This window comes from Pteropus medius, unplaced genomic scaffold (genome assembly GCF_902729225.1).
Source record: "Pteropus medius unplaced genomic scaffold, Ma_sr-lr_union100, whole genome shotgun sequence".
Taxonomy (NCBI): domain Eukaryota; kingdom Metazoa; phylum Chordata; class Mammalia; order Chiroptera; family Pteropodidae; genus Pteropus; species Pteropus medius.
In genome coordinates this window covers 16,365,475-16,389,679 of record NW_024342467.1, presented here as the reverse complement: position 1 = coordinate 16,389,679, position 24,205 = coordinate 16,365,475, and the positions used below count along the sequence as shown (strand labels likewise).

Here is a 24,205-nt window from a genome sequence, read left to right as displayed (position 1 = left end):
TGTAATGGTGACCTCCGGTCCAATCATGATACTCTGCTTTAAAACTTCGTTAAGTGAAACAAACTTACAGCACTATAAAATCCTTCAACTGGCCCAAACCTATTTTTCTGGCTTCGAGTTCTCATCTCTCCTCCTTACAATCCAGACACATTTAACTTTCTAGTATGCCCTACTAAAATCTAAGGCTTTTGTGGGTGCTTTTAGTCTGTAGTGTCCTTTCCTGAATAAAACTTCTAAATCCTTCGAAACACAGTTCAAATGTTACCTTCCTCTGTGAAGTATTCTTTGACCGCCCTAGACAATGACAACTTACAAGACATTGTTAACAGTCCTATTATAGTACTGGTTACAGTGTATAACAATGTCAAATTCAAGGAGTGCTGAACAAGAACAGGAAGAAGCCCCATGTCTGTACCCCTAACGACACAATACCCAGCCTCAGAGGGGCTCAATTCATGTTTACTAAAGCAACATTTCCACATACATTATTACAACTTTTTCAAAGTAAATTAAAAAATGAGTTTAAAGTTAGAAAAGGTGTGTGTTTAGCCGGCCAACCTTAGTTTAAATCAATGTGGCAGACAGACTTTAGGTTACTCACACATGACCCCTGCCTCCTGATATTTACACCTGCCTGAGTGTGAACAAGACTTGTGACTTGGTTCCAACCAATGGACTGCAGCAAAAGCAATGGCCTGTATGTGACCACATGTACACATTTACATAAGAGTGTTGCACTAGCCCATCCTGCTAGACTCTCTCCTCTGCTGGCTTTGAAGAAGCAAACTGGCATGAGCTAACCAACCATGAGGAAATTGGAAGTGGACCCTATTGCAGCTGAGTCTCTACATAACCCTTTTCTGGCCAACATCTTGATTCCAGTCTTGCAGAGAACCCACGTTAAGCTACTCTCAGAGTCCTGACCCACAGAAACTGTGAGATAATAAATAGGTGCTGTTTAAGGCAGCTAAATCTGTAGTAATTTCTTAAAAAGCTGCATAGAAAACTAATACAATCAGGACCTAAGGTATTTCTGAACACTTTGTTCACACAAAGGCCATGTTTGCTCCAATTTCTAACAAGTATACAACAAACTTATTTCATTAGTTAATGAAGTTAAGTACATGCAAAATTAAAACATAATGATGTCCTAGGCTACATAGAGCAGTTCCCATACTTCTCATTTAACCTATTTGTTAATATATGCAATTGTACATATACCTAGTATATTAAATAAATATAACATTAAGGCAATTTCCTTATAAACACAATATAAACAATAAACAAAAAAAATTTGGTATCTAATTAATGGTATCGGTAACGAAATAAATAAGAACCTACTTAGCGATTACCAGGTGAAAAAATCACATTGGAGGGGGCTGGAGCACTTGCTAGAGACACTGTCTGTTAGTAAAACAGCTCTTGCTGGCTTTACAGCCAGCAAAGCATCAAAAGTACTTAGGTCAGGCAGCTCTCATATCTGATGCTGCCCAGAGCAACACAAACCACTCCTCCCTCCAGCCCACCATCCACCTTGCAGTCAAGAGAACTTTCAAATACTCCCAACGCAGAAACTTCCCAGACGGAGTTTACACTTTAGTATCTCCTATAGCAGATTACTAATTGGAAACATTAACTACCAGAGTTCTTGGTCTTTGGGGAGAGGGTGCAGAAGTGACAGGGGTAGTGTTTAAGTGTTATTTTCTTCTGTCACACCCCATAAAAGTCTTCAGTCGAATGCAAGAATATTCAGGAATAGGAAGTAGATTAATCACACTATCCCAAATGCAAACATTTTGGCACTGGATACTGGTAAGAAGTAATGACAGAAAATTCAAAACGGTTAGTTAATGGAGATAATCTAACATCTTCAAAACCTACATCTGTCTTGAATATATTAAGAGAAATAAAACCTGCCTAGAAATATATTTTCTTCAACATACTCAGTTTTAAGAGATAACCCACACTCCTTCAATAAGGAGGTATGTTTCTTAAGTAACAGAAGGCACCTGAATTACAGTCAGCCTACTGAAATACTCGTGGGACACCACGCCCAAACAAATTCAAGACAATTAGGTGGAGGCGAAAAGCAATCCAGTCCCACCAGTTGTCTAGATTAATTCATTTTACATTTTCACTTTCAGGCTCGTGGATATTTTATAATAGAGGTCCATATAATTTCTCTAGAAATCATCTCCATTTGCTGGTATATTTAATAGTCCAATTTACCTTCCCTATCCCATTACCACCCATAATAATTGCTTTTATGAACATTAGCAACTTGACAGTAGAAAAAATGCAGACGTAAGATAAAGCCAAAAAAACTCCTAAGATACCAAGGCTTTTAATTATTAGACTATACTCTTAAAGATCTGATTTAAAACAAAGGTGAGTGACAAGAGAAGGCTTTTGTTCACTTTAATGGTATTAAACTCAGCAGTCTGAAAAGAATAACAAAAACAAGAAAAACCTACTTCACTTAAAAATTCCTGTATGTATTATGATCGTATTCTGATATGATCACCAATTCAGTTTTAGGAAATTCTAGGAAATTTCTGTAAACCAAAATATCTGGACTAAGCACCTCTCTAATGACTCTCTCTAGAGAAAATTAAATGAGTATATATAGCCAAAATATAAGTCCAAAAGAGAGCAAAATAAAACACAGAAAACCTCATTCGATTTGGTAATTCATCATGATGGAACTAGTAACAATTTAACTTGCTAGACTCCTTAATGTAAAAAAGAAACAAGTGGTACTGGTTTAGGTTTTCCTTTTCTACAAATTACAAGACAGCCCACATGAGAAATGAAATTCTGGATTTTATTAGTACCATGTTTTCTTAGTAGGAGATATGATTAATACAAACATCACTTAAAATAAATTTTACAAAATTACAGTAAGAACTTTCTACTAATTCAGAAATATTCCATTTCTCATTATTCAGATGATGTTACCTTATATGTGCCCAAACATCTGTACAATTTATAATTGAATAAACATATTAATACTGTAAATACGTACTAAAAAATTAAATCAATGTAAAGCATAATCAAGTCTAATTTTAAGAATAAGATTCATCAACCAGCTCCCTAAATCTCAGGATAAGAAACATGTTTCCATTAAATTTCCTTGATAAACCTATCCATTGAAATATAAGTAAAAATCTCATCAAAGTAAATGCCACTGGAAAGATGTTTTTTACACGTGTATGCCATCTTCCTGTCTCAACTAGGATTTAAGGTACAAGCACTTTGATCTGTTCCCATCATATAATAGGAACAGATAATTTCTGATCCCCTTCCAGACTTTCTCAATTGGGGTTCCTCATCTGAACCACTCTACACAGATTGAGTGACTTTTCTCAAATTTCCAAGAATGACCTGTAACTAGAATCATTTTAAATGCATGGGTGAAAAATGTTAACTGCATATAATAGATGCCTTTAGGATATTAGGGTTCAATTCTCTACAGATATGTGATTAAGAAAGGCTGCCTGCCACAAGTTCCTTGGTGTCAACCGTGCTGCTACTAGGCCCCAATCATCCTAACCCCAAAAAGTACTAAAAGGACGAAGTGCACAAATCTAGGAACTTAGATAAGAAAAGAGATAAATGTTTTACCTTTCATTTGCTAATGTGCAATGAATTAATAGCATGGGTGTCAACTATTTGCCCCCTGCTCTGAATGGAATGTACTTAAGAAAATAAACCCATACAGATATACTCTGTTGAAAGATGTTATCCAACCTTAAACAAAATGAATAAAGACAATAATCAGTACATTAAAGAAATAAGAACTATTAATTTGATAAGCCTTTTTCTATTTCCCTTTCTTTAGCATGCTTTAAATATACATATCCTTTGATGATCATACTTTTAAAAAGGTAAGTATTTTTAAAAACCAGCTTATCTTTTATTATTGCACTAATCTCCTATCATCAAGAAACTGTCTTTTATTATTATTCCTCGATGTGGTGACTACAGTACCTTCAACTGTTAGTTATAAGCAAATCACAGTAAGGACAACCTTAGTTCTTTTGCTCAAAAACAAGTTTTCAGGAAACAATATTCTTATTAATGTAGCAAAAATGACTTTATAACAAGTAATTAGGGCAAGAGTTATTCTATATTGAATGTGCAAAGCAGTACTAAAAAGATGGAAAAACTAAATATTCCCATTTTTAATTTACGCTTACATGAAGGCTGATAGTACAGAACATTAGAACAGATAAATTACATTATTCCACCTTACTAACTCTCTACTCAAATTTCTCACACTTGAAAACATGTAAGGGGGCACCAAAATGGAGGGGATGGTGTGTGCTGTTCTGTGCTCCACTGTGAGTGTGCGGCAGCACCCACCACAACGCAATGACATGGGAATGTTTCTCCTACTCGTCTCTCTAACCAGATTTAATTTCAACATCTTTTCACGAACTGGGAAGGGAGGGGTGTCTTGATTCATTTACTAGTAACTGTTTTGAGGTACAGGTGATCACCTTAAAACATGATTGAAGAAGTCGAGTTTATTTTTCTCAAGTCAAGTGCACCCTTCCTCCTGTTCCTACATAAAAGCACATCATTTTGCTATTAAAAATGTCCAATTCTCACAAATGACTTTTCCTGAACTCAAGTCAACATTGCTCTTCAAAATCACCTAGGCTTTTACTGCACCTTATAGGCAGAATTGTGATAATTACTAGCTTCCCTCCTTAAGAAACTTTTTAATTTTTTAAACGCTGTCCAAATTAAGCAGGACTCACATTAACCATTATCTAAAGGAGCAGTTTACCGGGGTTAAAAATTCACACTTCACTACCGCATTTATCCAGTTGAAGTGTACATAGTAGGTTGGACTGTTTACATGGGCTTGAGAATCAGTTTTACATTAAGTCAATCCAAATGCGATAACGCCCTCCTTCTTCAAAGTCACGTTTGAGACCCTCAGAATTTTGGCCTCTAGACACCGCTCATCGTTCGAGTCCCGAGACAGAACTACATTTAGCAACGGGTCTTCCTTCTACTGACTTCCTGATACTGAGAGCCACGAGCACCAGGGCTGCTGCGACGGTTTGTTTTAAAACAGTATTTGCTCCTTTCACCTCACGGGGAGAACAAGGACTTTCTGTACTGGGGAGCCACCGAGGTGCGGGTGCACACGGTGTTTAAAAAACAAACACCAGGGTCTGGCGGTGGCGACGCCGCAGGGATTAAGGGGCGATTTTCCTCCCGGGAGGGGTGACCGCGCCGGGCCGCGCGGCAAACCCCCCGCGCTCAGGCTGAAGGAGAAAAGAAGGGTGAAAATGAGCGCGGCCGCGGCCCCGGCCCCGCGTGCCGCCCGTGGGACCAGGGAGCCAGGGAGGGAGGGGGCCGTACCTCCGAACATGTGCGGCGAGAGGTGAGCTGGTAAGGAGCCGATCACCAGGCGCGGCCCGCCCGGGCCCCCGCCCGCCGGCCGGTCCCTGCCGCCGCCGCCGCCGCCGCCGTCCTCCGGGCTGCTGTGCACCGAGTCCTGCGAGCCGTACTGGCCGCTGCTGCTGTTGGGGATGCTGAAGGAAGACTGCGCGGCGCGAGCCCCCGATGCCACGGTCCCCACTGCCCCGCCGAGGGAGCGGCTGCGCGGGGCCGCCGATGCCGCCGCGGCGCCTCCCGAAGCGCTGGGCTGGTGCGCACCGGGCACCTGAGCCGGAAACCTCCCGGCGGCTGCGGCCCGCGCCCCGCCGCCGCCGCCGCCGCCGCCGCCGCCCGCGGTCCCATTGGCCCCTCCGCTGCTACTGGAAGGTAAATCCGAGCCCGAGTACGCGCGGGTGCGGCCGTTAGCAGCCGCCGGGCCGCTCTGCTTGGCGCCCATGACCGCCCTGCCTCGGGCCGGGCCCGCGCGCAGCGCCCGGAGCGCCGAGAGGGCGGGAGCGAGCGCGGGAGCGAGCGGGCAGGGCCGAGGCGCCGCGGCCGGCCCAGAGGGGAGCCCGCACGTCCAGGGCCGCCGCCCGGCGCCCCGAGGGGCAGTCGGAGCCCGGCGCGCTTTTCTTCTCCCAGGCGGCGGGCGAGGCCGGCGGCCGGCCGGGGGCCGCGGGAGACGGAGAGGCGGAGGGGAAGGAGGTCCCGGCTCCGGCGGGCGCCGCTCGCTGGCTCCGGCAGGAGGGGCGGCTCAGGTGGCTGTGCGGCCGCCGCTGGTTTCGGTTCTGCTGCGCCGCGACGGGCCGCTGCCGCTCTCTGCCGCCACCGCCGCGCTCTGCGCCCCGGGCCTCGGCACCGCCTCCTCCCGGGCGGCCTCTGCTACCGCCGCCATCCTCCGGCTCCCACGGCGGCTCGCGGGTGGGTGGGAGGCGCCCGCCCAGACTCCGCCGGGGCCACCTTCCCTCCTCCCCCCAGCCACTCAGCTGTTATTAACGGAGAAAGAGGAAAAACGGGTGGCGCGTGAGAGGAGGACAGAGGAGAGCAAGGAAGAGCGGCGCGCGCTTCCCGGCAACCGTCGCCGCGCTGCCCCCGCGAAGGAGGGAGGGGCTGGGGGCGGTCTGGGCCACGGAGGCGGGGGTGCCGGGGAGGGGAAGAGGTTGCCGGGCCCTCGCACCGGAAGGCCGAGGAGCAGCGCGGCTTCAGGGTGCGCCGGGGCCCGTGTGTTTGGGTCGCGCGCGGTGACCCCGCCCCCGCCCCCTCGCGCCGCCGGCGGATTGGCTCCCGTCGGCTTGGCCCCACCTCCCCCGGCCGCGGCCTTCCAGCCCTGGTACCGCCTCCCCAAGGTACAGTGGTGTGGTAGGTGCTACCACCCACGGACTCGATGATGGACAGGTTGCTGGCCCCGCCCTCCCTTTTAGGGCGCGCCCCCTCCTCCGCGGCGGGGCCTACGCCGATTGGAGGGACTGTGCCCCTCCGGGAGCCAACCAGAAGGCGGCCCCTCCTCCCGCACGTGGCCATCCGACGCAAGATAAGATAGAGTGTCCCCTTCACCTTTTCTTGGCTGGGTTTGGGTATGCTTGTATCCTGTCTTGAGCCATTGAGTTCGGGTGGGTGTTAACTTCCTGGTTGGTGTTATTAAATGAGTGTATCTTTTATATGAAGCAGAAGCTCAGCAATTCTGATAAAAAAATAGAATGGTGGAAACAAAGGAACCAAGAAGGCTGCAGAAGCCAACTCGATCTGAATTAGCTCCAGCCAATCAAACATTCCAACCCTGGGAGAAGTTTCAAGAACTAAGGATAATCCAGCCTGACCTTCAATTGAAGGGCAAACACTGTGGTGCAGAGATCACTGCACCCAATTTAGGAGTCTTGGGGTCTAGTTCTGGGACCAAAACTAAATTACGTGTAGTGAGCAAATTATTTCATCTTTTCAGACTTTAGTTTCCTTCCCCGAGACATTTTTATTAAATTCCTAGGGCACCTGCAGCTTTAAAATCCGGTAATTTTTCTAAAAGGAATTTATTAAAATTCTCCATTCCCATGATGTAGTTTCTTGGTAGCAGAGCATGGTCTGGATGTCCAGAGACAGCCTGCTGTGACCCTCCCTTTTTGAAAATGCCTAAATTGTCCTCTATGTGAAAATAATAGCAACTGGTGTTTTTGTACAAATTACAGAAATAGTTTCCATATTTGTAATGAGTCATTTATGTAATGATTTTCATCACTTTTCAAAGTATGAGAATCAAGTTTTGAAACAGAAGTGGAGAATTTATGTATATATAAATTTATATAAATCGTATGTATATAGGTATCAGATATAGGTGGAATATATAAGTATATATACATATATACATTTGAGAATGGAAAGAGAAAGCAATCAATGCAAAGCTAAAATTCTCTCATCCTGTATATGCACTTACTGAAACCGTTTACTTAGTAAGTGGAGAAAAGTTTAAAAGGCCAAAGTGGTTACCAGAATGACAAGTGTCAATTCAAGAAGATATTTAGTGATTTGATCTGATTTACCTTTCACTGAAGGAAGCCTTCAGTGTAAAACTCTGGTTCAGCAGGAAATTGTTATCAATACCATAAGAACCTAAGGTTAATAGAGAAAATTACAAACACTGACTTTAAACAAGGAACAAAAGACTTTTGCAAGTCTCTGGGGAGCTAATGACTGGTAAGTTAGAGTTTCACACTTGTCATTATACGTGCATTTTAAAAGTTTAGTAACTAAAAAGAAAAATTAGTAACTATAATATAGAAAAAGTCCCATTCGATAATTAAAACTGTTAAATGGAAAGATTTAACAATAAAACCAGATGACTCTTAGTTGTATCCAGATTTATATTATGCTTTATCAAGCACAAACTTGTTGTATTTTTAAGTAATTTTTACCCACATGGTAATTACACCTTAAAACACTCCACATTTATTCCTAACTAGGAAAAAAAATCTTCTAGTGCCAGGTTTCCAGCATTGATACTGCTCAGGACAGTAGGAATTTGACATTTGAGTGGTTGACTGATTGATGTACATACCTAACAAGACTATAAATTCTATGAAGGAAAGGGAAAGTGTGCCTTTTTTTTAATCACCACTGCCGTGCTTGGCACACAATAGCGTATAGGTAAGTATTTGTTGGATAAATGAATGGTGAGATGGCCATTTACATGCTGAATGTTTGGACATAAGAGGATAAATATTGGAGCTATAATAATCATTCATTCAGCCCATAAATATGTGTTTTGTGTTACTGAGTGCCAGGCACAGCATGTTAGTCAGGGCACGCTCAGCTACCCGGAGGAAACAACCATTGAACCTCAGGGCCTTGATGAAATGAAAGCACATTGTGAATTCCCTCGGTACACCCCCATCTCTCTCTGAACAGCTCTCCACTTGAGTGGCAATGTTGGGTGTCTCTCCAAGTTGTGACTCAGGGATCCAGGCTTTTATTTAGTAGTTAAGCAGGCCCCTGGACCCCTCATAGAGTCCTTCACTAGATCCTGTGCACCTGGCTGGCCAAAGAAAAACGGTAGATGTTAAAGTTTTGGCCAAGCCTGGAAGGGTACGCATCCCTCTTGCCCACTAACCATGTTGGCAGAAATCAGTCACGTGGTCTAACCTAACTGCAAAGGGGTCAGGAAATGTGGTTTTATGTGTTTACCAGGAAGAAAAGGAAATAGTTTTGGCAAGTACATAGTAAGCATGTTTTTGCCATATATGAGAACTGTTGTCTGACTGTCAAGTACCTAAGCTAAATATTAAATCTTAGTAAGACATTTTACAATAAAATTGTTATATGAAAAATTTCTAGTGAGAGTTATTAAGGCATCAAAATGTAATAAAAAAAAAAAACCCCGAACTGATTTATGTCCATAAATGTGGATCAGCTAAATGCTCTCTGCTTTAAATTTTGTTTTTAGAAACACCACCTAACACAACTCTTAAGTTTAGATCAGTGATCCTCAAAGTATGGTCCTCAGATTATCAAGATTTGCATTGCCTAGGGGCTTGTCAGAAAGGCAGATTTTCAGACTGCCACCCCTTACCTACTGAATCAAAAAGTGCCTGAACAAGTCTTCTAAGAGATTATGATGCATGCTAATGTTTGAGAATCAGTGATCTAAATAATCACTGATTACTTTCAAAAGAGAATATCATGTTAAAACGTGTGGTCATCATTTTGATTAAATGCCCTCTTCATATGGATGTCCCTGGTTACCCCACTCCCAGCCCATCAGCACAGGTTGACTTCAGTCTTCCCACTACGTGCTGTGCTAATACTTCCTTTACAGCACTAATCATGCTGTTATTATTATTGATCTTCTTGCTAGTCACTAAATAATCCGGTCCATGATCCTCACATCTGTACCCTCAGGTCTAACACAGTGCCTGGCACCTGTGACAGTACAGTAAATGATTTTTTGAATGAATGAATAAATGAGTATAATGAATAAATGATTTTTTGAATGAATATTTCTACTTAATCGTTTCTTGAAGGTCACACATGACTTTAATTTGTCCCTATCCTCCGGGACATCTCCCCTGTGGTAGCTGCCCCTTCCATTCCCTCTCTGAGTAGACCACAAAAATGTTTCTTTCCCTACAAGGATTCTGGAGTTACAAAACGTTGGCCTCTTATGTTCTGTCCTCGGCCCTCTTCCCTCTCTCCTCAATCTCTCTCCGAATAGGAATCCACATTAACCTGTCAATATGTTTTATTGTCAGCCAAACAGTTCTGACTTCATTTAAAATGTGTAGCTTCTTTATTATACCGTGCCAGTTCTTCAAAAATTAAAAGTGCTGCTTCATTTAAATTGGTACATACAGGTGTACACACATAGATAAAGCTGAAATAGTTTTACTGAGATCATACCCATGCTTCATGGGATGCACTCCATCTTTCATTCCATTTCTCTTTTGTAAAATGCTAGTCACTGCCTACTGAATTAATTTTACAACTCACAATTAATGAATTGTAATCTGCAGTTTAACAAATGATGGTTTCAATCAGCGGTTTGCAAATTTCAGTGCACGAAAAACAATCATAAGGAGACCTTATTAAAACAGACTGCTGGAGCCCACTGTCAATGATCCTCATTCTGTAGATCAGGGTTGGGCCTTGAGAATTTGCATTCTAACAAACAGCCCAGTGATGCCAATGTCACCAGACCTCTGGCCTGACTTGGAGAAGCACTGATCTAAAGCAGCGGTCCCCAACCTGTTTGGCACCAGAGACCGGTCGGTGCTCCTATGAGAATCTAATGCCTGATAAACTGAGGTGGGGCTGAGGCGGTGATACTAGCGCTGGGGAGCGGCTGCAAATACAGATGAAGCTTCACAGGCTCACAGCTCACTTCCTGCTGTGCAGCCCGGTTCCTAACAGGCCACAGACAGGTACTGGTTAACAGCCTGGGGTTTGGGGACCCTGGTCTAAAGGATATATTCCTGTATATAATCAGAACTGTTGTTTTAATGTCTCAGTCACAAGAAACGAGAACCCCAGTTTTTTAAAATTCCTAATGTTTTTCATATGCTCTATTTTTCATCCTTCTACATGATTAAATGACGGTATTTTGAACAATGACTTTTGGGGTTCAAAAATAGTTTGTATTGTTAAAGCACTTCATGTTGACAGAATCGATGGTCAGAAACCCGCCCTGGAACAGATAAGCTGGTTGTGAGTTTATCAATAAAAATACCTGACTGATCGGCTTGCTGTTATCTGGTTTGAAATTCAGATGGAGTGAGTCTCTCCCCTTTGGCATTTATTTTTGTGTAGGTGTGCTTCTCTTTCCACTCTCGCCCACTCTTACAGCTGTGCTGGATCAGACCTTTGATGTGTGGGACAACAGATTTGCACAGAGCAGAAGACCTGTCGCACCGATCCTTTCAGTCCGGCCCACAGACTCCCATCGGGGCTCTCCTGCAGCCAGCACCAGACCTTTGCTAACGTCTCTGCCATCCCTCTTTTTCTCTCATTATAGTATTCAAAAGACAGCCATGGTTTTGCCTTTTATTTTATTTTATTTCTTTTAGTAAGAGCTATACACTGCCTAGTCTAACAAACTATAGGATTGCATGTATACCTACCTATCTTTAAATAGGCCTTTTCCTCTTATTCTCTTTCATTTTTTAAAGAAAGAGATGGACCGTCTAAACATTAAAACTTAATACATCCTACAGAAAACACCGTTTAGGATTTTAGTGATGATTAGAAACTATATCTTAAATTCTAAAACTAAATTTAGTTTAGAGGAATATTTAGGAATCTCATTGTTGGGTGAACATTTTTCAGAGAACATCAATGATTTATAGAATGTATGTAACTAACTTTTATTTTTCTGTCGTGAGTAAGCCAAATTCTCTCTTTTCTTTACTCTCATTGATTTTTTTTAATCAATTATGTTTGTCTTCCAAAGGATGTAACCAATCACGACAGGGTTATAAGCACACACCACGAAGTAGGTCAACTTAGGCCACAGTTAGGCCTTGGCTCTGTGACTTAGAGTGAGCCACTTAACCTGGCTAGAAGCTTTTCCTCTGTACAGCCCAATACCAGTATCGCAAAGCAGTTGTGAGTTGCAAAAGACTATTTGAAAATACTTTGAAATGTGTTAATAAATACACACATTTTAATCTCAATGTTATTATCCCTAGCAGGTTGTTATAATTTGTATATTACTCTAGCAGCTTGTGAATTGTGCAATTTAATATATACTACTACTCGCTAGAAGTGATTTTACCATTTTGTATAATTTTAATGCATTACTGAAACTTAAGGATTTATTAGTGATAATTGTTTAGCAGTAATTTGCTAATAAGTATGCACATCACTAATCCTGATGACACTATGACATAATGACAAACTACATCTTTCTACCTTGGGAAGTATGTATATATGTATATATATACACAGATATGAAATTTAATTGTCATTAAGAGACGAGAAGCTATTTGAAGAGACTAGAAGCTATTTGAAATCACTAACATTTAAAGCTTTTTTTTTTTTTTTAATCTCCCTTGATTCTACAGGGTAGTTAAATTACATTTTCACTAAGGAGCCTTAGGGGTCCTGAATAGGATTAAATGTGTTATGAAAGCATTTCAGGTTTCTCAATCAGTGACCAGATCCCTAAGCTATGTCTAACACAGATTCTGGAATCATTTTCCTTTCTGAAAACAGCTTAAGACACAATGTCAGCACCTGCTAATATAAATAACTTAATTTTCGCTTATCAGAATGGTACGGAGTATTAATAAGAGCTTAAATATTTATATTATGCCCTATTCTCAATCTACTTTGGCTTGCAAGCAATATATATTTTTAAATCTTTAAAAGCCCTTATTTTAAAACTCTTAATACAAAACAGCCACAAACCATGATGCTTTTCCTCCATTATCAAGAAATCTCTCCGATTTCACACTGAGTAGATAAAGGAATCCCAAATTCGTACTAGAGTCACACTGTTGAAGACATACAATTTAATGGAAAGCTGTGTCATGGAGTCAATACCAAGGGAATTTTCCCAGCCTGCAAAAGTGAAGACTCGTTTGGAGAAAACATAGCTCTCTGCTACATAATACATGTGGTCCCTCCTCCAATGCAGAGGCACTCCCCTCTCTGCTTCCTGTCACTTGTTTAAGTTACTGTGACAATACATGAATGATTAAAAAGGATTATAAGACATTTTCTCTTACCGCCCCCTCCCTCAAAAGTAGCCAAAATCCCCAGTAAAGGCAAGCCCCTTATTTTAGGCCTAGATTGCCTAAGCCTCCCAAGTATAGGAACTTTGTTTCTGTTTTATTTTCAACTCTCTACAGTGCCTGCATCTAGAGATCCAAGACAGTCTGTATATAGGAAACATTCAGTAACTGCTGTAGACCACAAGGACCAGCTGTGACAACACATGTCCTGAATTACTACTACTGACTTAACAGGCTGTCATTACCGCACTAAGTTTGTATGTTTCAAATTTGCTCTTCTACACTTTTTAGCCAGGTCAGTCCATACCTTAGGTGGCAAATTTCCTCTGAGTGGCTGCTGATTGATGTATGCCCCAACGTTAGGCCAGGTTAGAAATGGTAAGCTCCAAATTGCCGGACTATCTTTCCCTGGCTACAAGAGAGTATTGAGCCGTAAGACCTACTATTCAACTTTCCCCACCTCTATTTCCCAGAAGCTACATGGATTCTGGCTGCATTTTAGGGGTACAGGTCTCTAAACCCAGCAGATTTCAGAATATAGCTCTGAAGTGGGTCATCCCCAGTGGGTGGGCACATCAGGATACCTTGAGAATGTTTTCATTCGTTCAACCAAAAGTGGCAGAGCATTTGTAATGTGCCAGGCCCTGGGCTTAGCTCTGGGAATACAAAATTAAACCAAACAAAGGTCCCTGCCTTCAAAAGCCTTATAGCTTATAGTCAGGGGACATCGATATAAATAATGAGATGATTAGAGTGCAATGTGGTAAATGCATGCTGCAGCTGAGTGCAAGGGTGGGGGTTGGGTGAAGGACAAAGATGTTTTCCCAGAAGTGATACTGAGCTGATCTTTTGAGAGAGTTGGCTTAAGTAGCTACAGGCATTCCAGGCTAAGGGAGCATGAAGCAAGGAGGAGCTTTGAGCATCTGAAGAACTGCAAGCAATTCATTATAGCTGGAATGAAGAATAGGAGGCAATGAAGTAAGTAGATAGGCTGGAAAAGTAGGATGAGGCAGAGTCTTACTGGTTTGGTATACTGGGCCGAGGTGGAAATCAATCCAGAAGGCAAAAGCGAACCACTTTCATAAACAGGAAGTAGCATGGTCGTATTTACAGTTTAGAAGGATCACAGGCAGTGCTTTGGAGACAGTGAGGAGGAGAGCACAGCGAAGCTGAAGCCTAGATGGCTGATACAGAGCAGATTCAACAGCTATTAAGAGAGTAACCTCCACGTGTCTTGGAGACCAATTAGATGTGATTGACTGTGAAAGTGGGCACTACAGAAACTGAGGTAACGTGCTGCTTTTAAAGGACCCCAAGTACCAGCTGGGACTTCCTATTACCTGCCTCAAAACAGCCTTGGAGGCTGCCTTCCCAATGCAAGCATTGAGATTAGAAAGTCATGACATTGAAAAGAGCAGTGTTTGGTTCAGAGTTTCTGTGTTCTAAGAGAACTCTGGAGATTACAAAACATGTAAGTAGACAATATATTTGGTGAAATTACGATTCCGAAAACAGCCCATATTTGCGAGGACTTGAGGAAGGATCCTAGGTGATATCTGGTACATCTGCAGAGAAAAGGTGGCAGCTGGGAAAGTCCACACTGACACCTAGTGATATAAAACTGCACTGCCAAACGCTCGAAATCTGAAGCAGTATATCAAACGGGCTCTTCATTTTTGATGCCCCTACCCCACCGCCCCAAGAGGGCTCAAGACTCAGTGCAGATCAGGTGACTTCAGCTGCCTCGGGTGCAGCCAAGGCTGGTCAGACTTCTTTATGCTGTGTATACTGGTGCGAAGTTCAATCATCTAACAGTTTTTGCCTCTTAATTTTTGGAAATAATTATTTCTGCACATTTTAAAGCTAAAGATTGGTGGTCAGACACTCTAATCTCAAATGAGTTTAGGAGCATTTATATCTTCCAGGTCCATAGAACAATCGCTTTGGCTGTGATGCCCTGAGCAAGGAATAACCTGCATCAGGGATGGAACAGGTCCAGCAGGTACCTGCCCCTCTGTGCCCCTAGCACTTGATCTTCATTCGATTCCCATCAACTGTGATGCGTCAAGCACAGAAGAAATGGCAAAGACTGTCCCTTCCATCTTCCCCTTCTTCTTCTGTGCACATGGTGAAAATAAGTCAACAGAGATAAGATTTCTATTTTCTTCCTCAAAGGGGCAAAATTAGAAGCAAGACTGGATTTTGAAGGCTGCTGCCCTAACCCTGGTGAAAAAATGATGAGGGGGTTGCATGACAATGTGAATGTACTCAAGGCCACTGAGTTGTACCTTTAAAAATGCTTTAAATGGTAAATTTTGTGTCTATTTTACCACCAAAGGGGGAAAAAAAAAAAGAGGCTAACTTGCAGCAGTAACGGTGGGAATGGAAGGAGATTTTACAAGTCTTATCAAATTATTGGGTGCAAATACATTTTCATATCATTCTCATGAGCAAAACGTGCAGATTACGTGCAGACAAACAAATGTTAAACTCCAGAACGCGAATGCCAAAAACGCTCTCACAACCTCCTCATCGAAACAGACCTAAGCATCATTAAATAATTTAATCAGATTGTACAACAAAAGGTGTTTTCACCATACATTTAGTACGTTTTCTTTTATGACATCTAAATATCGAGCTTCAAGCAAATTATACAAATGGGAAAACGAAATGCGCTACACTAAAAGCACATGGATTTAGCAAAAAAAAAAAAAAAAGCGTGAAAAGAAGGAGGGGTGGCATCCCACGAGGCATCTCTGATTTAGTTTTGACTGTTGTATATATGAGAGAGGTAAAAACATTTCCAGAATTCAGTTGCTTCTGTGAGTCGAGCACAAAAGGAAAAGATAAATTGGAAGGAACTTGAGACATGACTTGTGCAAACAGCAGATTCATAGGTCTTGGTTATGATGATTTGTTACATTTTAGAATTTCTAATCTGTTGGAAGGGTGATTTGTTGACATTCCAGGGAGGAATTAGAAGAGATCCGGAATTTTTTCAGAAAATGTAACTTTTCGATTTAAACTGTCGGATGTACATCTGCCTGGTTTTTCCAATACATCTTTTAACAGATGACTTCTTAATAATAAGTTTTATTCTGTTCTTTCATCCCAACCCCCACCAGTGATTAGGTAAAGAAGAAAAGAATTCTGTCAGGACCAATATTAGTGAGGAGTATGACGGCTACAGTTAGGATTTCATTTTAATATAGCATTTTTTTTCTACTGAATTTAAGTTATTTGATAATAGTTCATGAGTTTCAATAACAAGAGATTCTTCTGCAGCTCACAAAGAACTTAACATGTACAACTTAAAAAATTCTTTTTAAGTTCCACCAAGCATAAAATTTGCTTAGCTTGATACATGCAAACTTCAGAGGATCAAGAGTTCTGGAAAGCCAGGCCAGTTCCTCTAGGATTTTTGTAAACACAGTCATCATGCAGGGGAAAAGCAAGCGTCTGTTACCTTTCAATTCACAATACTGGAGTGATAGTGACCCATAGCCAAATTCGAAATGGTGATGGCTTGATAAATTGAATAATAGAAACTGTCTTGTTTTTCATATTTAGTGCAATCAAGCTAATGGCTTTTGTATAATTTTCCAAACTGCCTAATGGATATTTTATGATTTAAAATAATTATCTTTCTTGTCAGGCAAGATATAAAGAATCCAGATTTCTTCATTTGAAGAGTGAATAGCCCAAGGAAGTAGTTTATATCTGTTGGAGCAGCAAATCCAGGCAATAATCTACAGACCAATGCCAGTCTGTGATGAAGTGTTCACAGTGAAATAAGAAAAATTAGGACAATGCAGTAGTTGCTTTTTTTATCTATGAGAAGCTAAATGTCTTCAAACAGTATGGTGGCGCCTCAAAAAATTAAGCGTTCTATTACCATATGATCCAGCAATCACATCTCTGGTATGTACCCAAAATAATTGAAAGCAGGAACTCAAACGATATTTGTACACCCGTGTTCATAGCAGCATTATTCACGGTAGCCAAAAGGTGGAAGCAACCTGTATCCATAAACAGATGGATGGATAAATTCCTTCCTTTCAAACTTAAAAGGAAGGAAATTCTGACGTATGCTACAACATGGGTGAATCTTAAGGACATTATGCTAAGTGAAATAAGGCAGTCATGAATGGACAGATGATTGTATGATTCCACTTATACAGGATACCTAGAGAAGTCAAATTCATAGAGACAGCAAGTAGAATGGTGGTTGCCAGGGGCTGGGAGAAGGAGGAAATGGTGAGTTGTTAATGGGTACAGTTTCAGCTTTATACAGTGAAAAGAATTGTGGAGATTGGTTGCACAACTGAATCTAATTAACACTACTGGAAAGCTTAAAAAATGGTTAAGATGATAAATTTGATATACATTTACCATAATTAAAATTTTCTTTAAAAATTCTTAAAGTAAAATGTATTGATAAGATTTTCCTTTAGTTTAAGATTCTGTCCATTCTACTCTTATGATAGTTGTAGATAGCAGTAGAGTTGGAGAGATTCGCTTTTTTGTTTATTTGGGTTGTTTTTTAATTTCCTTATTTGACATAATGAAAAATTGGCAGCCTGATACCAATTCCTAAACTCATTTTGAATTTTTCTTGGCCTCTGAAACCTGAAAGGTGGGGAACCATTGCTCGAGAGATCAGTGGTTCTCACCTTTGATTTTCTTGCCAGCCCCAACACGCCGGAGTGGTAGGATACGCCCGCATCAAGCAGAGCAATGGGCTTGTTGTCAGCTGGAATTTTGGCCTTGAAATGGAAGGGTGCATATTAGAACGGATGGGAGTCCCGAACGCTAGACAAAGGCCCCAGGTGGTTCTAAAATTTCCTCTCCGCACTCCCAGGTGGCACGACCTCTCTCCAAACCTAGCTAAACTGAGAATTCCTGCTCAATAGTATTTTTACCTCCCGGATGTTTTAGTGGGACTAGAAAGGACCTAGATACCTCATTTTTTAATTCACCATGTTGCCTTCTCCATGGGTCCATGCCTTAGCCTTCCAGAAAATGAGTAGGACTTCTAGGAAAGTCAAGTGCTTCCGAAATATCCAGCAACCGATACCATATAAAGGCTTTCTTTATTTCTAATACCAATCCTTCACATTGAAATTCGAACACATTTTTCTTTACTCTTCCAGGCCAAGTCATTTAGTTATTCTGGGTTTTGTTTCCTCAGGGAGAAATCAAAGGGATTAAGTCAGGTCTTTCAAACTGCAGGTTGTGACCCATCCGTGGGTCAGTTAAGCATGACCAGTATTTTTTTTCCTAAAGAAAAAGTATTGAAAGAATAGAAAATATCAAACCACGTCACATGTAATGAAGGTAATTATTGTTTCATGAAACTTTATATATATTCTGGGCTGAGACATAATGTTTCTGTGCATGCGGGCAATAGTCAAAAAAGTTAGAAAACCATTGGTTGGACTCCTTCTATGGTCTCTGTTATTGGTTATAGCCTAAAGTTCTATGAAGCTCACTTTCATAGTAAACATAGAACTCTCCCTTCACCGGCACCTGCTTATTATTTGCACCAACAAATCCAAGAACTCCTATTCATCCTCAAGACTACTGTGGTGTCCCTTGAGCAATCTGTCTTGATTGCTTCCTTGGACTTGGACGTCAGGCCTTCCTCTGGCTCTCCCTAGGCCCTCGGGATAATGGTTTGCATCGTGCTTATTCTATTGTATTGGCATCGTTTGTTTGTCCATTTCACCAGGTAGCCGTGCTTGCCCTTCAGCGAAGTCAGTTGCAATGAGAGGAATGAGTGAAGGAAAGAAGGAACCGACAGCTGGATTTGCTGAAAGCAGTGTTTTTCAGACCTAGTATCCATCAGAATCCCCTAGGAAGCTTTTTAAAAATCTCAAAACCCAGACCACACTCAATTAAAGTAGAATGCTGTCAGTGGATCCCAGGTATCAGGATTCTTTAAAGCTCCCCAGGGGCATCTGACATGCAGACAAGGTTGAGACCCACTGGTTTAGATCAGGGCCTGGGCTGTTACAACACAGATTCAATTCCCTGGGGCTGGAGTGGGGCTCAAGATTCTCTCTAACACACTTCCGAGCGATAGCGATGCTGCTGATTGGCAGACTACATTGTGAGGAGCAGGGGAAGAAGATCTGATGGATGCTGGCAACAGAGAATGAGCCGAAATAGCAAACTCGAACAGACCTGCAAGTCCACGAAGGTAGTGACCAGGCTCGTGGTTTCTGGAGTTAGCTGCCTGGCGTGATTTCTTACTAGCTCTGTGACCTTGGGTTGGTTACTTAATTGTTATGATAATGGAGATACAGCAGTATCTTCACTCATTGGGTGGTTGTGAGGACCAAGCAGCATACTTCATAGAGACCCAGGCACATACATGTGCATTATTAGTAGTATTATGATTATGTATCCCAACAACACTTACTAGCTTCATGCTCCTGATAAGTTACTTAACCTCTCTGAGCTTCAGTTTCCTCAAATGTAAAATGAGAAATCATACTGCCATCTTACAAGTTTGGCTTTACATAAACGAATGGTATTTCAAGTTCTTAGCACAGTACTTAACTCATGCGCATGGTCAACAAGTGGTTAATCTTCAAATTAGTTTCATCTGTATTGAGACAAATCATTCTGACCTCCCGTAGGTACATCCTCTATTGAACCATCTGCCAGATCTCAGAATTTCCTGCCCCCACCCTCCATAGGCCCTAGGCTGTGTGGACAGATGACAAGAGATGGCAGGCTCATCTCACTCTTTATTTTAGCGTGTTATCCTTCAGCATCAGGACTTGTTTTTATTACCCCATTGAGTTCACAGGGGTAAGTTTTGGCAGGAGCAATTATTCTCCTTATTACTTTACAGATGAAGGAGAAATAAACTTGGCTCTGACATGTTGAATTTTCTCAAGCAAGTCCCACATGGAGGATAAAAGCTCTTAATTCTAATCCGAGCCAGAGAAAATACTCCTGGTTTCACGCTTCTTCAAATCTTCTCTTTCAAAACGCTTTGAAGAACTGCAATGTGCCAGGTGTTGTGCCAGATTCAAAGTAGAACCCGTAACAGAGGTTTAAACAAATTACTACAGGATCACAACCCAGGGCCTGAGGGGTGTGGGTGGGGGGCTGGATATATTTCACAGAACAGCTGCTAGTTTGGCCAGGCAGTGAAGGTTAAGGAGGAATTAATAAGTGGGAATAGGGGGAAAGGTGTTCAGGAAGAGAGAACAGCCATGGACAAAAACGAAGAGGTGGGAAACAGCTTGGTATGTTTGGGGAATGACAGGTGGCCAGAGAGCATGAAGATGGAGCTAGAAAGTGAACCTGGGGCCAGATGGCGAGCTAGATCGAAGAGCTTGGACTTTATCCTGTTAGCTGTGGTACGATGACCACATGATTCGTCGTCCAGATGGGTTGCTTTTGAGAATAAAAGGGCATGCTAACCAGATGGAATAACAGAACACCCAATATAAAACTGTTCCAGGCTAACAGGGACCTGGCCTCAAGAGACCTCTAAGGCCTGACGCTCATCAGATTTGTGTGTTACAGAGGGAATTCTGGTAGCAATGTGGACTGGAAAGGAAAGGTAGTGCCTGCAGTCAAGGACATAGCTAGGAAGGCAGTGAAGATGGAGAAGAGACATCTAGGAATGGTTTTGTCAGAAATACAATGGATTGAAGAGACGACGGGGAGGGGCAGAGGCAGAAAGAGAGAGAGAGAGAGAGAGAGAGAGAGAGAGAGAGAGAGAGAGAGAGAGATGTGGGGACTAAGGAAAACCAGAGAGGAGTAGGTTTTGGGAAACAGTTGTACAGTCTGAGGACCGCTGAGCTGGAGATATTTGCTAAATATTGGTGTCTAAGTCAGTGCCCAGCAGACATAGCTCCAGGTGTGGAATTCACAGGAGGACTTTGGAGATACAGACCTTGTCATTATAGGTAATAATACTAGGAGGAAATTGCTGAAAAGCACCAAGGGAAAGACAGTGGAGAGGGAGAAACGATGAAACAAAGGATGGACTTCTAGGAAATGGCAAGGGACTGGCGGAAGAAAAGGAACCAGGGGAGGAAGAGAGAGTCAGAGCAGCAGGTAGAAAAATAGGAGAGAGGGTATCCCAAAAGGTGGTAGAAGGAGGAGAAGGTTTGGCGAGTGCAGATGGATTCATTCATTTGGACGTCTCCAGCAGGCAGAGGATGCCGAAGACTGACATCATGCTTGACAGGAGAGCGTCCATTAGTGTTGATCTTTCTAGAGCGGTGGAGGTGGAAGCCAGGCCACTGGCTGCATGTCGAAGGCAACTGCAGACCACTCTTTCCGAGGGGTTAACAACCAGCAGGGGAGGGAGTCACAGCAGCGTGATGGGGAAGCAGTTTCCTTGCTTCATTTTCCTAATGCTGTTTACTTCTGAGTCTGGTTGTAAACATGTGATTAGGAAATTAAAGAAAAAGCAGCCGAATTTACCCCAGGCCCCCTGGGGCTGACTTTCACAGTCATAACAGCTAAGCTTGAAGCGCTTTTCCTTGTCCAGAGTGATGGGGCCTTTATGTTGAGAGTGTGTTTTCCTGCCCCAAATCTTGACTCAGATTTAACTCGGTGATGGCCTAGTGATGGACATTTCAGTCTATAATGCACATCAGTTTTGTAGGCCACTATAGCTTAGCTGTTGCAAATAGCGGAAAGATCAATTAAAAGAATTTTACATGATGAATATTCATGATTCTGTGTAAGACCAAAGATGGCTGAGTCGGTAGGTACCCTCAGAGCCTGCAGAAAGCAGTGACTTGCCAAAGACAAAGGCGGTGTGCGCTCCCTGGAATTCTCAGGGCCTTCACTAACCTCAGTCTAAAGATATGCAGGCCATTAACCTGGTCCTTGTGGCGGATCATCTTGGGCTCCAGAGTAATATAAAGCTAGAGAGAAAGCCAGGTAACGTAAGGTTCAGGGAAGGGGGACTCCCTTGAAGAATGAAGAGAGAGAGCAACTCTATAAAAAGATGGAACTATCATGGGCTGCAATTCTTGCCTTCACCTTCTGATGCATGAAGGGATGAGTAAAAGTGATTTATTGGCATTATGAAATGTTCTTACTAGTAGACCATATTAGTTATATCGATAACAGCTCTCCTTTTAAATCTTGGTATAATTTCCATGTACTTATGATAATTCTCATTTAAAAGTTTTTGGTTATCTCGCACCTTCAGAATATCTCTACCATTGCTTTCTCATACTGGTTTTGCATGTAATAACTTTTATTTCTCAAATTTCAGCATTGACACTACCGCAACCCTTCGATCTCAGGTAACTCCTCCACAGTCATGGAGGACTTTACACACCTGGTCAACATCCTTCTCCCCCAAGTAGTACCATCATCCTGGAAGATTTCAAGATCTATGCGGATACCTTCTGTCTTAGTCTATTCAGGCTGTTAAAACAAAATACCATAAACTGGGTGGCTCATAAACAACAGAAATTTATTTCTCGTAGTTCTGAGGCTGGGAGGTCCAAGATCAAGGCGCCAGTAGACTTGGTGCCTGGCTAAGTTCCACTTTACAGATGGCCATCTTTTCACTGTAACCTCACATGGCGGAAAGAATGGGGAGCTTTCCGAAGCCTCTTTTCATAAGGGCACTAATGGAATCCATGAGTACACCCCTTTCACGACCTAATCACCTCACAGAGGCCCCACCTCCTAAGACCATCACTTTGGGGGGTGGCATATTATCAACATATGAATTTTGGGGGGATACAAACATTCAGACCCTGGGATCTCTTCATCAGCCTAGTCTCAAAATCTGTTGCCTGCTCCCCCACCCTACAGCAGTGACATTCACTTACACTCCTCTTCAGCTGTCCAGTCCCATGATCTTAATCCTGGACGTTGTCATTACTTAAAACTATTCCACCCCTGACAGTGTATAACTTCAGCACTATTTTTTCAAAACATTCACTCCTTTTCCCCATTAAGAAAGACCACAGTGAAAATGGCAGAGTAAGGATTTCCAAAAATTCTCTCTTCCATAAATGCAATGAAAAAACTGGCAAAAATTGTCAGAATCAACTTTTCAGGACTCTGTAAATTAATCAAAGACTTACAACAATTCAGTGAGTGTCCGTTCAAGAAAAACAGTTGAATCTCATTAAGAACCCGGATCTCAAAAAACAAAATGAAACAAAACAAAAACAGTAAGCTCAATTTGCCCTGTTGCCATCACCCACCTCCCCCAGCTCTGTGGTAGCCTTGAAAATCAACAGCCAACAATTACAGTGAAAACCAGCAGGCTGGCAGCCACAGGAGGGGGCAAATAAAACTAGATCACCTTCAAAGCCTCATTCCTAGAGAACTGTCATGATTTGACCTGTCTGGTAGTTCCCTGGAAGATTCCACTTGCAAAGTAGTCTTTATTCGACTGATGTGGAGCTTGCCCAGTGTGAAAATCCTTTACCCTGAGACTTTTGCTGAAAATACATAGAGGCAATTGTTTAATTTCACAACTACCCAAGGCAGGGGATACCAGTTGGCCAACAATAGGCTAACAAAAAGTTTAAAAGGAAAAGCTGGGGAGCGAGACGCCCATAAGGACTTTGAAAAGCTGCAACACACTCTTGGGAAACTAGAAGGCCATGTGCATGCAGAGGGCTGTGTATGTGCTCAGGGCTTTGTGCACGCTCAGGAAAGACCTGAGAAGGCCAGAAGTTCTCACTTTTATGCAAACTAACCTTTAAGCCGGATGCCAGCATGAAGTGAAGGATAAGGGAGACTTGTCGATTGCCTGGATGGATGTTGAAGGCATGCCCCAACATTTACACAGAGCCCCTCTGCAAAGACTAGGAGATCGACTGGTTCCCAGCATTTAAGGAAATCTTTTAATTGTTACGGTACTGTGGTACTACAAGGGAGATTGACCAAGTGCCACTCATTGATGGATATCTGTCTAATCATTACCTGACCACTAAGATAACTGAGCTAAGATTTAAGCATCAAAAACATACATTAAGGGGGATCGCTTTGTAAATTATGTAAATGTCTAACCACTGTGCTGTACACCTTAAACTAATATAAAATAAAATTATTTTTCAACTCTAATTGAAAAATAAAAATTA

The 24,205-nt window shown here is 42.2% G+C and overlaps 1 protein-coding gene across 1 annotated transcript in view; it reads right to left on the bottom strand.

Moving 5' to 3' along the window:
• The window catches only part of ZNRF2 (zinc and ring finger 2), a 76,218-nt gene extending 69,609 nt beyond the window's left edge, over window positions 1-6,609 (bottom strand). Inside the window, exon 1 of the mRNA XM_039862639.1 lies at window positions 5,380-6,609. Coding sequence (XP_039718573.1) covers window positions 5,380-5,854 — 475 coding nt within the window. The 5' untranslated portion in view covers window positions 5,855-6,609. The remainder of the gene's footprint in view (window positions 1-5,379) is intronic.
• Window positions 6,610-24,205: the final 17,596 nt, after the last annotated feature.